This window comes from Hippopotamus amphibius, chromosome 10 (genome assembly GCF_030028045.1).
Source record: "Hippopotamus amphibius kiboko isolate mHipAmp2 chromosome 10, mHipAmp2.hap2, whole genome shotgun sequence".
NCBI classification, from domain to species: Eukaryota; Metazoa; Chordata; class Mammalia; order Artiodactyla; family Hippopotamidae; genus Hippopotamus; species Hippopotamus amphibius.
The window spans coordinates 20,509,013-20,525,139 of NC_080195.1; the positions used below are offsets into that span (position 1 = coordinate 20,509,013).

At 35.5% G+C, this 16,127-nt stretch overlaps 1 protein-coding gene across 5 annotated transcripts in view; it reads left to right on the forward strand.

Annotated features, from left to right (window-relative positions):
• Positions 1-310: 310 nt before the first annotated feature.
• Positions 311-16,127, forward strand: part of DLC1 (DLC1 Rho GTPase activating protein) — a 394,094-nt gene continuing 378,277 nt past the window's right edge. For 2 of the 5 annotated variants that reach the window (XM_057696383.1, XM_057696382.1), the window contains exons 1-2: positions 324-503; positions 11,585-12,730. In XM_057696383.1, coding sequence (XP_057552366.1) covers positions 11,708-12,730 — 1,023 coding nt within the window. In that variant the 5' untranslated portion in view covers positions 324-503; positions 11,585-11,707. Of the gene's footprint in view, positions 504-11,584; positions 12,731-16,127 lie in introns of all 5 variants that reach the window. The other 3 variants (XM_057696390.1, XM_057696380.1, XM_057696381.1) reach the window with 3 other exon arrangements.

Consider the following 16,127-nt stretch of genomic DNA (forward strand, 5'->3'; position numbering starts at 1 on the left):
TTTTCTTTCTTTTTTTTTTTTTTCATAAGCAGTGTGGGATAGAAAAAGCTCTACAGCTTTATGACTCTCCAGCTAATCACCTCAAGGGTTTTGACAAACTCACTTCAGTTCTGTGTAAAATCAGAACTCCTAAATCGCCTGGGCGGGCCTCTGCTCTCCCCCCTCCCCTCCTCTCGGTTCAGTCTTTCTCACATGCACACCACTCAGAGGCAGGAAATGCTTCCCAGGCAATCTGGGCCTGGTGGTGGAGGCCCCTTTTGCAAAACATCAGTCTGAATTTACTAGACAGAAGTCACTAGGAACGCCTTGATAGACTCCGGCTTCAGCTGCGGAGGCTGTTTTTGTTAGAATCACACACTGCGCAGAACTGCTTAGCATAGAGCCGTGATCTCGACCACGAAATGTGAACTTATATTTTGGAGAAACTAACGGACACGGACTCCTTTCCTAGGCTGAGTGTTGAACCATGTCTTGTCTCGGCGTTTCAGCTCCTCCTCGTTTAGGTAAGACGCTGTGGACTATCTATCTTTACGCTTTGAGGCAATCTTTGAAGAGGCTGAAAGACTGAGAGAAATGTTAGCATCTTGCCTGGAGTGGTGATTTCCTAGGTTTTAGAGCTGAGCCACGAAATCAGAAATGGGAAAGGTTTAGTAAGTAGAAAACTGTGAGTCAAATTGTTTTAGCAAGATGTCAATTCTAAAATAGGCTCCATGGAGATTTTACTCTTTTTCTCCATAAACTAAGATCTTGTTTTCATCCCTTTTTAATCCTTAACTTGTTTATGACTAGAGCCAGAAGACAGACCAGTTTTCCTATTACATATGAAACAAATACATATTCTCACACTTTATGAGGTGTAAATGATTTTTTTCTTTCCCTGTCTTTTGCCAGTAGGAAGAGTAGATCCCATTAGAGTGATTTTTCTTAATAATGCATCTCCAAAGAAAATTTTGTGTCTCATTTAAAATATGAAGTTTGGATTCCTCAGTATTTCACCACCCAGTTTCAACCACAGGTCAAACTGCTAATGCACAGCTTAAATGGCTTATTTTAAAAAAAAAGTAAACACAAGAAATTTTACAAATTATTTCTATCCTAAATACTATTTAATCTGATTTTTCAAAATGTAAAGATCAGAATTGGATTGAATTTATATTAACTTTCCTGAATTCACTCTTCACTGCTCGGTTCATATTCTGTGTGAATATTTTTGAATAAAGTAAATCTCAATGACAGTGACATTCATTATTACTATTTTAAGGCAGCTGGAAATCACTACAATCATATGAAAAGCTGAGCTGTATTCATAATTCACGTAATCATAAAATTACCTTTCCACTGGGCTGTTGTGTCTTTAAGTTATGTTTACGTGTGCAGTATATGAGGAAAGAAATTTAGTAATGACTAAAATAAGAGAGTTGTAATGCATAACGTACTGTTATGTTTATATTTCTGAATATTTAGAATGAAAATCATTATTTTATGGGAATAATATGGAATGGTATGTGAAGGGAACAAATATCCATGCATATTTCCAAATCTATTAGATGAACACAAAATATCCTAAATGAAATATGAAAGCTATTTGACAGTTGGATCATAAGAACTCATGTTTTAATCATAAACTTTTACATAGTATAAGGTGACCGTTTGCTGTATGAGCTAATTATGCTTAAATTTTATGCTAGAATAACATATTGACAAATTTTAACTACTCACTAACAATTTGTCATATTAAGACTTTTAAAAGTGATAAAAAGAATCTGTTTTTAAGTAGGTTGAAAATACTGACTTGTCTAAATTATGATTTAATAAAATTCCTCAACAGAATTTTAAGGAAGGAAAGACTATAAGAGGTCACCTCTTCTAACACTGACTTAAAGGTGCCCAAAAGGGACCTGACATATGACATTCAAAAATGACCTGTCCAAGGTCACACTGCTAGTTAGTAGAAGAGGTGACAGTGGAACCATAGCACCCTGTATCATAATTCAGGTAACCTAACATCACATCACCTTGTCCTCAAATGATAATTACTCATAATAAAGTACGAACATATTCGTATCCGGTAAAAGGCTTTCTTTACACAGAAAATTGTAATGCCTCTTTAAAAAACAACAACAAAAAAGGCTTACAGCTGCCACCACTATTACAGTGTGGAAGAAAGAATTCATGGTTTTAAAAAAGCATCAAATTTGCTAAGTAATGAAACTTCCTTAAATGCGAAAGTTTTCTTAGGCCTTCAACAAACACTTTAAATGAATAACTTGTTTGTGAGTGTTTTGTTACATTTCATGTTTATGCCAAGAAAATCAATCCATATACTAATAATTAATTTTAAAGTGATGTTTCTTAAAAACATAGATCTAGAAAGGAGGTTGGACTGATTCATATCCTTGTATCCAAATGGTATCATTATAAACCAACCTAACCAGTGACGTTCAGAAAAGATTTTACTGCCCCTCATTGGGATCTGTTTAAGAATCTCACTTACCCAGACATCTTTTATTTATCTAACCTAAATCTCTATTGCTGCAGCCTGTTTCCAGTTCTATGGGTTTCTACCTCAGTGGAAATGTGAAAAGCCTAAATGGACACGTGAAAACATTTCTAGGCCAAATAAACCTACTTCCTTTCATCTTCCCTTCTACAGCTGATTTTCAGTCCTTTAATTGGTTCATGTATCTCCTCTGAGGTGTCTACAAAGTCCTTTAGTTGTAGAATGCAGAATGTTTTACAGTATATAAATAGATGGCTGCCCAGTGCAGTGTCAGATGGAGGAGTTGGCTGCTTCATCTGTACCATTCTTCACATATGACAGTATATGTTGCTATACAAGCTGGAACATTGCACCTTCCATGGCAAAAGCCTTTCTAATAAAATTAATATCTGTCATTTCTAGTACATACCATTTCTTTAGAGAAAACATGAGTCACGATGCTTTTTTCCCCCATTTTTCTGAACCAGATTGGATTTCCTGATGTTATAACCTCTTAAGAGATAGGCTATTCAACACTTCCAGTGTCTCCACACTCTACATGATTGGAATGAGAAATAAATGCAGTAAAGCAATAGCCTGTATAACTGATTGCATGATTGCTAGAGGATCTGGTAAAAGAGAGTACGTCGTTTTATTTTTTTCTTGAGGACATTATAATAAAAAAGAATTTTTCTGGCCCTATCCAAACCTGCTCATACCATACACCTCATTACAAATACTTTAGGCATGGCTTAATCTTACTTATAAAGGATGGGTCTTATAGGATTAAAACAAGTCTAAACTGGGACATTTAAAATGTGTCTTTTGTTTTTATTTCATTTGTTTCCTCTTGAAGAATGAATGACTTGGTGACAGTATCATCTTACCATGAGAGTTCTCTCTGCAGAAATCATTAGAGTACAGCAAAGTTCCAAATGAGAGATCATTGAGATCTGCATCAGAAAATTTTATTATCTGAATAGAGGTTAAGAATTATACATGAGAATTTAAAGAGGATGAGGGAGAATTCAAAGAGGATGAGGGAGAATTCCTCCAGATTTGAAGGAAATAGCATAAACATTGTACCTTCTTCTCCCAGGTGAATGATAAGCCCCTTATTTGCACAAATCAAACAGGTTTACAGAGAAGCCCAAATCCAGATTGACTTTGGTGTGGATATAGAAATGCAGCATGTTCTTCTGTGGTTCTAGCTTGGCATTAAATTGTTGGTCAGCTCATAAAGTTTTGAGAAATAGATGGGCTTAGTTTTTGAGAAAGTTAAACAGAATAAAGGTAAAGTGTGGATCTCGAGATTGTATAAAAGAGATTGTTGATTTTGATTCAGTGGATTATAGAGTATAGAAGTGACCTTGAAAAGATTACATAGGAATTCTGATGTAAAAAAAAAAAAAAGCTAAAAGGCAGTGTAAACAGCGTGCATATAAACTTGCTGATGAGTTGAGATAGAGGACTGAGAAAAGCAGTTGTAGTTGCTTGTATGTGTGAAAAAGTTTTCCTATTAGATTGAAATAACAAAATGGTTTAGCAGTACAATTCAGATGATCCAGAGGAAATCAGTCCTTTAATAGAAATGAGATAGAAAGGAAGTAGGAAGATAAGAAAGCAAGTTTAGAAATTCAGTGAGTGTTTCTTTTTATTTCCAGCAATTGGCAAAATACCTATTATGTCATTTATTGTCAATACCTGTTTGTTAATAAATGTTTGTGGGATAAATAGGAGAGAAAGAAGAAAGAACGGAAAGGAAAACCAGTGGGTGAAGAGTGGGTGTTGTGAGACTTTTTTTTTATTTTCCAGACATCCTGTAATGATAGAAGAATAATTTTTAAAGAGGAAGGAAAATAAGAGGTTGGCAAGAGTCATCAGAGCCTGAGGCCAGAGGTTAACAACACTCTCATAAGATGACATTACAAGTTCATTAAGAACTCAGAAGGAAGCATGAGTATCCAAAAATAGTTCAAAGTTAAAAGTTACTGGAGGCCAGTGAGAGCAGAGCACTAGTGAATTTTCCACAGTTTAGATGGGGTGGTGTACTGGAAAGCTCATGGGAAGAGACAGAACACTGGCTCAGATTTGCATCTTTGCCATTTGAAATCTTTGCTCTGTGATTTCACGCATGCCCCATACCTACTCTGAGCTTCTGCTTTTTATTGCTAAAGTTGGGAAGATCATGTAAATATTTATATCACCGGGTCATTTTGAGCATCAGATGAGACTTCATATGTGCAAATTGGATTGCATACAGTATAACAAACAAATTTTTGTTTAAAAAAAGCAGAGGTCAAATGAATCAAGAAAAAATAATCATGGCGTTTCACATTGTGGTCAAATGACTCATCTATACTGAAATAACATGGGCACACAAGGTACAGTTATACTCAGCCATGGATTCTGCAGCTCAGATCCGTCAAAAACTAAAGGAATCATTGCCATCACCATCTTCTTCATCATCAGCATCAGCATCTAGTATCTAGTGAGTTCTTGCAATATGCCATGGATTGAGTGTTTTACATATATTATCACCTCATTATTATTATAGTTCAATATTATTCTCTCTCAACAACTTTCATAATTCCCATTATAGGAGTGAGAAAACTGGGGAAGACAAAACCTAAGTAACTAATGCAAATCACCAGAAAATAAAAAAGATTCTTTAACAGACATCTTGCCTTCACAAAAAAATAGAGATGATAATCATTGCCCACCAATAGGTGTTAGAGATTGAGCTAGTTACCTAGTCCTGCCAAAATTTCTCCCTATAAAATCAGGACAATGATAGTACCCACTTCATAGAGTATTTGTGAATATTATTACTAAAGGATATAGTGTAAGTACAATACCAAATACAGGGCCTGATCCACAGTAGGTGCTTAATACGTGAAGCTCTTTTACTATTCCTATTACCAAGATCATGGAAAGTTTCTAGTGCACCTGCTGTTACTTGGGTATATGGGACCCTTGGTAGTAAAAACAAGCTCAAATGTACACAGGAAGATGACAAAATAAGATGAGAATTATAGATGTTAAATACAGAAAGCAAAAATTGATATCAGAGGCATCAGTCCCTGATAGGATACAAACCTAAGAGAAGTCGCTAATTGCTCAGTGATTTCATGTTGCTGATTTCAGTGAAAGTTGTACTAATCAAATGACAGAAATCTCAATATCCTGTTGTCACCTAGCTGTCTGAGCACCTGTGTTGCTGTAGCCCTATCTCTTATTTATATTTAGTGATTACTGTGTCTACCGTTAGAGTGTTCTTAGAAATGATAGGAAAGCTAAAAATAGAAAGTGGCCACTTAAAGCAAAGCCGCATCTCACCATGCTGATAATAAAGCATTATAATTCATGTCTGTTGTGGAATAGAAGTATCTTTTTATAGCAAGACAAAACCACATTTCAATCATATTGCTTTGCCATAAAAAAAGACAACCAAGCTTTTGATATCAAATTTAACTCTAAGCTATTTCCTGTTGAATGAAAAATTCCAAGTGAAACAAGTTCTGAACAAAGGCAATAAGTTTCTTTGGTTATAAGGGAGCCTGTGGAAAAGAAATACGAAGTCAAAAAACCAAGTGATTAATTATTCATCAATGAATTTATTTGCAGAAATAGCTAAGATAGACACAGTGTAATTCTAGATGCTCAAAGGGTTCTGCACAAGATGGAGCACTATTATTGAGAAGACTGCGTACTTTTTAAAAAAATGAAACATGGAATCCCGAAGGAAATACAAATATCTGGAAATTACTGCATCTATGATGCAATATTGTCCCCCAAGACTGTGTTAATTCTGGGATCGCTTAGAAACCAATTATCCCACTAAGAAAAGTCTTAGTGATATCAGGCAACTATCATGACATTTTAAAAGATTTACTCAAATTACACGTGGTTATTTAAGAAAATGTTCCATAATCAGCAAACCTGGCTGACCTGAGCCATAAAGCAGTGATAGGTCAAACACTGCCAGTATCTGGGCTCCTCCCTGCAAGGGAATTAGAAACTACTGGGGCTACATTAAGTAAGTAGTAGGAAGCTGGAGGTAAAAATAAGGCACCTCAGAAATGTTAACTTGCAATTTTGTAACAGCCTGCTCTTTTCTGATGCCTGACTTCTAGTGGATTGACAGAGTCAGTTTTCAAATTTACTTGATTCCTGGAACATATTTGACTCTGAGAGCTAAGAAGGAGAAAAAAAATTACCAAGCTCAGTAAAACTATTATACATGATAAAATTAGGTAAATATTAAAAAAATATTTTAATTGGCTACCTACTTCATTCTTCTTCTAAAGACCAAAAATGATGGAAGCTTGGCTATGTCTTTCGGAAAAAGTGATGTACTACTTATTCCACTGGCTTAGTTCATTATAGATGGTTTATTCTGTAATTTACTAAGACTTTTGGTGATTTCCGGACAGCCTAAAGACATAGAAGCTTTTTTCATATATAATAATTTAAGCTTCTTTAAGTAATTTACCAATAAAGAATTTTAACAGGAGTTTGTTTTTTCCACAGACAGCTTATGAGGCATAATGGGTAAATTCCAACATTTGACAAAGTATGTAAAAGTAGATGGATAATGATTTTGTGAGGTTTAAGACACAGATTGCCACTAAAGAAAGGAAATCTGCATGTAATCATACAAAGATAAATTTTTGCATCATATTTATTAAAGGTTTCTCTCTCCTAAAGCCTAATTCTAGCCCTGTCTAATTTGGATTAAATAGTGTGAATATTTTAAAGAAAAGCACTAATTTGACCAAAAGTTGGCTACCCTGATTAGACTCTTAGAAATGCTTTTTTTGAATGTATCTATTTTTTTCTATTTGTTCATGTATTTACATAAAGGGATTAAGAATAATCATATCTGTCCTAGGCTTTCTGACTGATCCTAAGCCTCCTGAATATGTGACTGTTTTGCGTTGAAAAGCATTCCTCTCATGTTATCATTGAGTTGGGGCAGTGGAAGGTGCCCGAATGTGCCACAGTGTAGTTTGCTAGATAATTTGTTCTTTGACAGCTCCATCAAAAAAAAAGGAATTCCATTTTGACCTCCACAAATGGTCACTGTCAGGAAGATTTGCTTTGCCATTAGTGACCACACACTTGAAGAGCTATATTAAGCTGTGATCGTGCCTGTTTATATGCTGTTGATTCTGTTGTAATCGTCCAATTCAATTCAATAAGTGTTTGGGTGGCACTTATTAAATGCAAAGCTGACTCCCTGAGCATAGGCCAAGATACATTAAGATGTAAAATCACTATAGGCTGTCTTCAGATTCCCCATCTCTCCACCTCACCAACTTGACCCTTCTATTAAGCAACAATGTGGGCCATTGTAGGTATGTTCCCTTCTTGTTCAGATGGGTTCTCTATTCTTACAAGAGTGCAGGTTAGAGAATTTAACCTGCTTTTGAATAAAAGATTATTTCCTGTATATCTTCTCTTCCTTCTCCCAGTGACTGAGTACATGCTATATGGTAGCTATTACACACATATATGCATTAAAGCAATGGTAGGAGAAAAACATGACCCAGAAATTTAACATGGGATGAGTAATTAAGAAGGAAGACCAGAAGGGAAACCAGAAGTAACTCCAGCTGTCCCAGAAGAAAGTAGGAAAATACAGAGAAACTGGCAGTACTATTATGCCTTTATTTTCCTTTCTATTTCTATGCAGCAGCTGTGTGAAGGTGTTTAAAAACAACCCGGGAGTCAGTTGTGTGTGTGTGTGTGTGTGTTTATTTATATATGTGTATGTATACATATATCTATATATGTCATCTGTGTTCTGAAAGGATAAAACAAGATAATATATATTTAGGTTTATATACTCAATGTTTAGCAGAATGTCTGCAGCCCATTCAGCACTAAATAAACACCTGTTGAATAAATTATTATGATCAGGCAGTGTTGCTGTCAGTTCTAAGGTACTGCCCACTTGATTTCAGCCACAAATACTTCATTTGCACCATGTTCTCCAAGGCTATAGTATCAGCAAGAGTGATTCCCATCAGGCTCTTCTTCCCTAAGGACAATTGCCAGGTCAAAATGCGAAGTGTGTGTTTATTTCAGGAGCAAGTGCAAAAGAGAGCATGATCATTTGATGTCAGAAATAGTTCAGGGATTCTCAAACTTGAATATCTTCAATTGTTTTTTAGCACAGTAATATTCAATTTTAATTTAAAAATATACAATATATGCCACTGTGTGCTTATGTTAAAGAGTGGTGTTATGAAATTAACCCAAACAATAAATTTTAAATCACTCTGTGTCTAAACATCCTATGCACTAATATCACAAAAAGCAAATGTGGACATTTCACAAATATTTTCCAGAATCATTACATAATTGTAGGTAAATAGAGTTTCTTGTAATATTAATACCGTGGTGTTTGAACACATGCATTTAAGAAGTGAAAAATCTCCATGGAAATTCACTTCATAAAATCAACACCCTGAAATGACTTACACTTTTCCAGATCCTTCATCCAAAATCCTCAGCAGCTGAGCTCATTCTGAATGAAACTGCATAAAAGTAATTACCAAAAAAAAGTCATAGAAGTTTGCAAAATAAGTAGTCAGTAGTTAGAAATATAATTTTGAATAAGGCAGCCTGGTGAGAAGGCTCAAAGGGAAAGTTAGGTCTTTCACAAAGACTTCTCAATCTTACAGGACAGATCCTACTGAATTCAGATGACCTAGAAAACGGGGCCAGTATGCTCAGATGTGATGGATGATAATAATAATATTTTAATTAATACTGTGTTTAGCCTTTAGATCCTGAAGGCAGGTTTTAACTATAAATGTTACAAATCAGAATTTAAATAGGAAGTGTGAATAAGAAAGCTTGTTGAGATACATTTTTTTTTTAATCTATCAGACCACAGGATATGGAACGAGCATTCAAAGTGTAGTGATGACGGTCATAAAGAGAGTTAGGAAATTTTATGTCTTCGAAATAAAGACACTATAAATTCACAGGAATGATTTGGAAATGTCCAAAGAACCTAGACTAGAAATTAGGACAGAAGGAGTTAGTGCTGTGTCAACTCTATCTAATTTACAATCTCTCTTTGCAGCTAGATTGTCTCAGAACTTGTTGAACTGTCTGCCTTTGACGTTATAAAAATACTTACCTACTTGCCAGGGTTGAGTGCAATAAGTTAATTAGTATTATGGTAAGGACTTAAAGGCAAAATTTTTATGTAATCTGTTCCCCAAGGGGTTAATAAAACTCTTTCTCCTTCTTCATCAAAGAAATAAAACCAGAATTCAGTCTCAACTTAAATGTAAATGTGGCTTAGAATGGCACAGTAATACCACTTGGCATTTCTTAAGTTAGCCTGCTCTTTCTACTCTGGAAAAAAATAAAGAAAAGAAAGCATCTAAAACAGAACCGCCCTATTACAACCCAAATTTGCCCATGAAAGCAGAAATTTTCTGGCCTGCATCTATGCGTTTTTTCTGTAGCCTCCCACACTATAATGACTTATGCATGGAATTCAGGGACTTTATATTTTCTTTTGAATGCAAAATGAATGCCAACATGGAAAATGTGAGTGCTGACCATTTTCAAAGATACTCACAGACCTTTAAGAAAACCAAATACTATCCAGAATGATATTTGGTCAGTCTGGGATACCAAAAGTCTAGTACATTCCTGGTCTTTACAGGATGGGAATATTTACCTTTCTGGCCTGTGCTTAGTCAGAATAGCTTACAGTTTTTGGTGGGGAGTCAGAGTCCTTTTCAATAGACTGAAGTGACCCGAAACCAGCACTGCAGTTAATCTTGTTTATGACTGAAATCAATAAGACAATCCACATTATGTGCTGACAGTTCTTGTGTGGCGTAAAAACTGGAAGTGTCTGCTCTTGAATGAGATTCTTCTTTTACAGTCCAGTCATTAGGTTTCATGATGGGACAACATTTGGATTAGTCATTTTTATAAGGTTGAGTTTACATTGGTATAATTTGTTGCCTTTAACTAAGGCTTTGAATAATTCAAGGCAAAAAGGATGGATACCTGGAATGTGTTTATATTCTGACCTTATCTTATGTCTGGTTTTCTTGTTTACTTAAAATTTTATGGCCAAATGCTAACAGAAGTATACATACTAAACCCCTTAGAAGCCAAAGAGAATGAGACTGAAATTTCCAAAGAATTATACCAATTGTCTTATCATGCTCACATCTTTTTGGTTCACCTGAATTCCTGCCTGAAAAGTTTAGATTTTATACCTACTAAAGATGTGTGGAGGGAAAAGGTGGCAGTAGAAACTCATCCCAAGGAGATGATGAAGTCTGTTGGCTCTCTAAGCCTGGGGACTACTTTGAATCCAGGCTTACCTCCTAGGTGTATAACCTTGGGCAAGTTATTTAATTTCTCTACGTTTCAACAATACAAGCTTGCTAGCAGGTCATTGCAGCAATAGGATGCATGTAAGTATATTTATCCTGAGGCATTGTAAGTGGTGTGTGTTGTGTTTTCTTATGCATGAATTATGTGTTAACATGAGCTAAACTGGATTATTCTCTGTTTCTTAGTCACTCCAGGACTAAGTCAGTTTGGGATCTGTATTGCTCTTTCACACACTAATACATTGCACATGCTGTCTCTATAGCTCAAGTTTTGCATGAACAGTTCCCTGGTGGCCTTCGGTGCAGTTCAGACCAAACAGCCAATGGATTTCTGTAACAATTTGGGTCCACACAAGTAAATCAGGAAAGCACGTAAGCTAGGGCAACTAGTTTCTTCCAATGAATTTTATTAAATATAGCAACCCAAGTATTTTCCTAATGGAATTTTAAATATTCAATATGTATATCTTTACTCATTAATAGATCAATCAATCCAGCATTTAAAAGTATTGTCAATGATTTTTGACCAGAATTATTGAATGTGAAATTGTCTTCTAATATTAGGCTGCTTCTTAAAGATATAAGCCTATTAAGGCTATTAAATAGATGCCTTATAAAATCTCTTAATCTTTCATAGCACAGTTTAAGTGCTCTCTTTTCCAAGATATATTTTGACTTTAGAACTACATCCTGAATTATGTGTTTTTCTTTAATTTTTTAATAGGTGGTGCAATGACAAAGCTTACTTTCTTCTTCAATCAGTGAATTTGAAGTAATCTTTTATCATTTCATCTCCTTTAGCCTCACATGGAATGTATCTCTCTCTCTGTTGTTAAACTACGATGACATGTCTGTAGCTATTAGAAAGAGAAGCTGGGAAGAACATGTGACCCAATGGATGGGACAGCCTTTTAATTCTGATGATTGTAACGCAGCATGTCATCATGGACTAGTAGCTGACAGCTTGCAGGCAAGTATGGAAAAAGATGCAACTGTAAATGTGGACCGCAAAGAGAGGTGTGTTTCACTACCAGACTGCTGTCATGGCTCAGAGCTGAGAGATACTCCTGGGAGGCCAATGGGTCACATTTCAAAGGAGGTGGATGACGATGGTGGCCATGAAGGCACAGATCAGTTTCTTTCTCTTGAGGCCAGCACGGAAACGCTTGTGCATGTTTCTGATGAGGATACCGATTCTGATCCATATCTTACAGATGATAAACAGATTTTAACTACTCAAGGGCCTAAAACACCAGACCAACATAGCGTCAAAGGAGCAGGCTCCTTAGTAAAGACACTGCCCATCAAGGAAAGTAACCAAGATTCTTATGACTCCTGGGGAATGGCTGGTGGAGCTGATTTAGTGCTGGTTGAGGAGAAGGGGGACAGAAAAGTTGTTGACATGGTGAGTAAAAGCCTGGAGCTTTGTAAGGATATAAGCTTAAGTGAAATAAAAGATGCATCCAAAATGAATGCATGCGACTCTTTGAATGTGAAAGATATTGTGCCGGAAAAGCAACTGCTTAATTCTGCTGTAATTGCTCAGCATCGAAGGAAACCCGACTTCCCTAAAGATGAACATGAAAGAAACACCTGCAGTGCAGTACAAGATGAGTTCTTGGCTATTCCTTGCACGGACAGAGGGCTGCCATTATTAAAAACAGATTCTGGAAGCTGCCTTCTGCAGCCTCCTTCATGCTCTAGTGGAATGTCAGCTGAAAATGGCCTGGAGAAGAGTGGTTTCTCAGAACACCAAAACAAAAGTCTTCCAAAGGTCAACTCAGGAGATGGCATGCAGTGTTTACACTTAAAGGAGACTCTGGCCACCCAGGAACCCACAGATAACCAAGTCAGACTTCGTAAAAGAAAGGTAAGACACGTACATGATAATCTGGCTTTGGGAATTTTGTAAATATCCTTGTTTCCATTACTTATTATTTTGCTAGAGTTAAAAAGATATGTAGACATTTCCTTTGCCCAGTAGTGTAGCTGTATGACTCAAAGAGCATCTTCTTGGGGAAATCATCAAAATATGTAAAATTTAAAACAGGATGACATATCCATTTCACTAATAATATTTATAATGGTTCATAAATATTCTATTTCAGAATTGTGTTGAAGACAGAACTGGTTTCACTTTCTTTGGTTGGAATTATATAGCCACCAGATAGCTCATAGTTCAAAGCCTATCTGAAGAGTGAGCCTAATTTTTAGAAAGAATGTCATGGTATTTTTAAATTAAACTTGTTTATTTCAGCTTTCTTCTTTTTCCTTTTAAAAAGTATATTTTATTACAACAAAGGTGTTATAAATCACGTATTTTAAATGAGCCCTTTGCATATACCAAGGCAACAGTACCCCTCCCCCCAAATATGCTCATGCTATTTTAAATGATACCCTGGCACATTTGCTATCCATAGTGATATGAACTTTCTTTTTAAACTCTTGACCAAAAAGAACCAATAACTGAAGTAAATTTATCCTGTAGATGCCACGATCCCCTAAGAAGTTCCCAAGTGAGAGACACGGGATTGGACAGGAACTACATGAATCATAGTTTAGTTAGAGAACTCTTGACCAAAGTTTGTCATACCTTTAGTATCTTCCCAGTATTCTTCCCACAATGTAGTACTCTATAATCCTGCTGTAAATACAAGTACAGTTCCTTCAGTAAATCCAACATGCCCATTGGCATCGAAAAAATCCTGCAGATGTGGACACCTTAGTGTAACATCCTTGCCCTTCTCTTAATGTAACATGAATCCATAATTCTGATTCTTCTAAGGCAAAACTAAGGTTCTTAGTTCTGTTCAACTTGGGCTGTCTATAATGAGAAAAAAAAAATCGCCAACTCTCTTTTGGTAAAGAAATCTGGTTTCCATAAACTGTGGTTTTGCTAACAAACTAGATCAGTAACATGTCATAAGTTATTTTAAGTGAAGTCAAAGACTTTACAGCAAAGATCAATGTGCTCAAACTACATGCCAACAGAGCATTCTGTGCTTCTGGCGAACTCTTCCTTCCTTACATAAATTGTATTAAAATGTTAATGCTGCATAAAGTTATGATTGGATTGCTCAGGTCTCTTTTTCAGAAATGTCCATATAGTCTATCAAATCAGTTGGAGGGAATGCAATAATGACATAAGAAAGTACTAACTGACCTATGACATAGCTCCCCTAAAATAAGACAGACCCTTCCCTTCCTAACTGCCGACAGAAACGTTAAACATTCCAGAAACATATGCTCACCACTTGGACATTTATATCAATACTAAGAATGCTGGAAAGAATTTGCTCTTGGACATGTCACTATAGCATGGTTGCTTTATGAGAGCCATAATTATATCTCATTTACAAGTTCTAACATAAATATTCTATTTTAAGCATTTCATCATTCTGAAGTGTCATGGCATTGTCTGGTGGAGTATTTGTTTTGACTCTACAACTCATTTGGGGTGCTTTGTAATAAACAGATTAAATGCAAATTTTCAGGTTTGGAATTTACTCTGAAAAAGTGCGGTTATGGGAGAAGCCTCTATAATCAAAATGTGCAGGAATTTTTGCTCTATTTAATATTGAATGAGTGTTGAAATACCTTCAATTTGCTTGCTAGCCATTTTAGAACTTTACCAAAAGAAATAATAAAATAAATTCATAAAAATGTATGTATAAAGATGTTCATCATTGTATTGCATGTTACTGACAAAAAAGATACAAGCCAAATTTCCATCAATAAAGGATGTATAATGATTGTTTAATTTATAGATTGGAATGATAATGCAGCCATGAAAAAGGTGGAGTGAGATCCATGTGCTCTAACTGAATGGTGCACATGATGTAGTGTATGTAGAAAAAGACACTGGCAGACCAATATGTATAGCACATCCCAGCTCTGTATGATGAAATGTGTGGATACAGATATATATAGAAATATAGATGGGTTATAAACCTCTCTAGATGACTAAATAAGAATATGCAAAATTCTAGATAAATAGGCACAAAATTGTTGACAGCAGTTACTTTTGAGAGAATGGAAGTAAAAGGATAGAAGCAGGGGATTTTCAATTTTTAGCCTATATAATTTTTATAGAAGATGATAGATAGTATTCTGAGTGAAATGCATACAATGAACAGAAGTACAGAACCAATTAATATTAGATATATAAACTCTTGGAAGAATTTTCTGCGTGGCACAAAACAATACTTTATCCATATAGTATGATTATTATTACTTTTATTAAATGGAAACAAAGTTTTTCAAAATATCAACAAAAGTTTCAATCAACTACTCCCATTCTAATGCCGGTGTAACTAGTTTAAAACAGATAAGCCTTTTGGAGAGACAGGGGGACCCTATTTTCATGTCTAAGGTATTAGGGGCCTGATTCTGAAAAGAGTTCGCTTAGTTGTTGGTATCTTTTAAACTATTTGTCAGCCATGGTGACAGCTTTGAGATTAGAGCTTAGAAAGGTGAAATAGAATATAAGCTAATAAAATGTCAGTTAGAGAATTTTAATCAATCAGCTCATCATCTGATGGTTATGTGAGCGAACCAAATCCTTATTGAATTTACGAAAATGAATTTTTTGTGGGAGAGAGTCAGGATAAAATCAGGTTCTAAGACTTGAAAAAAAAAAAGAAAACAAAAACAAAGTTTCTAAAGGTAATGCTCGGAATGCACTGAAATACTACTCTAGAGATATAATTGCACTTTAGATATAAATGATCATTCCTTCAAGCCTATAAATATTGGCAGGCACTTATTGTTGAGCAGGACGTATTTTTTTCTTGTTTTCCAGTGATATTTCTGGCCATCAGGGATAGCCACACATACTTATTAGAAGTCTCAATTGGAGATGACTGCATTTGTAGTATATGTAAATATTGACCTTTTAAGCTAATAATTCCCTTAAATATGATGAAATATGTCCTTAAATTGAAGCCACTGAAATCAAAGGAAAACCAAATAGATCATGAGCAGACATTAGGAAATGAGCCAGAAAGACCGTGTGGCATATGACCAGCACTTATAGGGCATGGTGGGTCTTTGGGGTAAGGCAGCTGGTTAAGAGCAATTATCGGAGACAAATTCCAAAGAAATGTGGAGGAGGGAGACAGTATAAGAAGTGGTCTCTTCAAACCAAATGAGATGTGAAGATGAAAAATATGTAGGGAAAGACTTGAGGGTAGAATTCTTTTTAAAGAGCTAGTGTATTTGTTCTTGATGGTGGTTTACTAATTAAAAGAGTCCAAAATTCAGTCTTC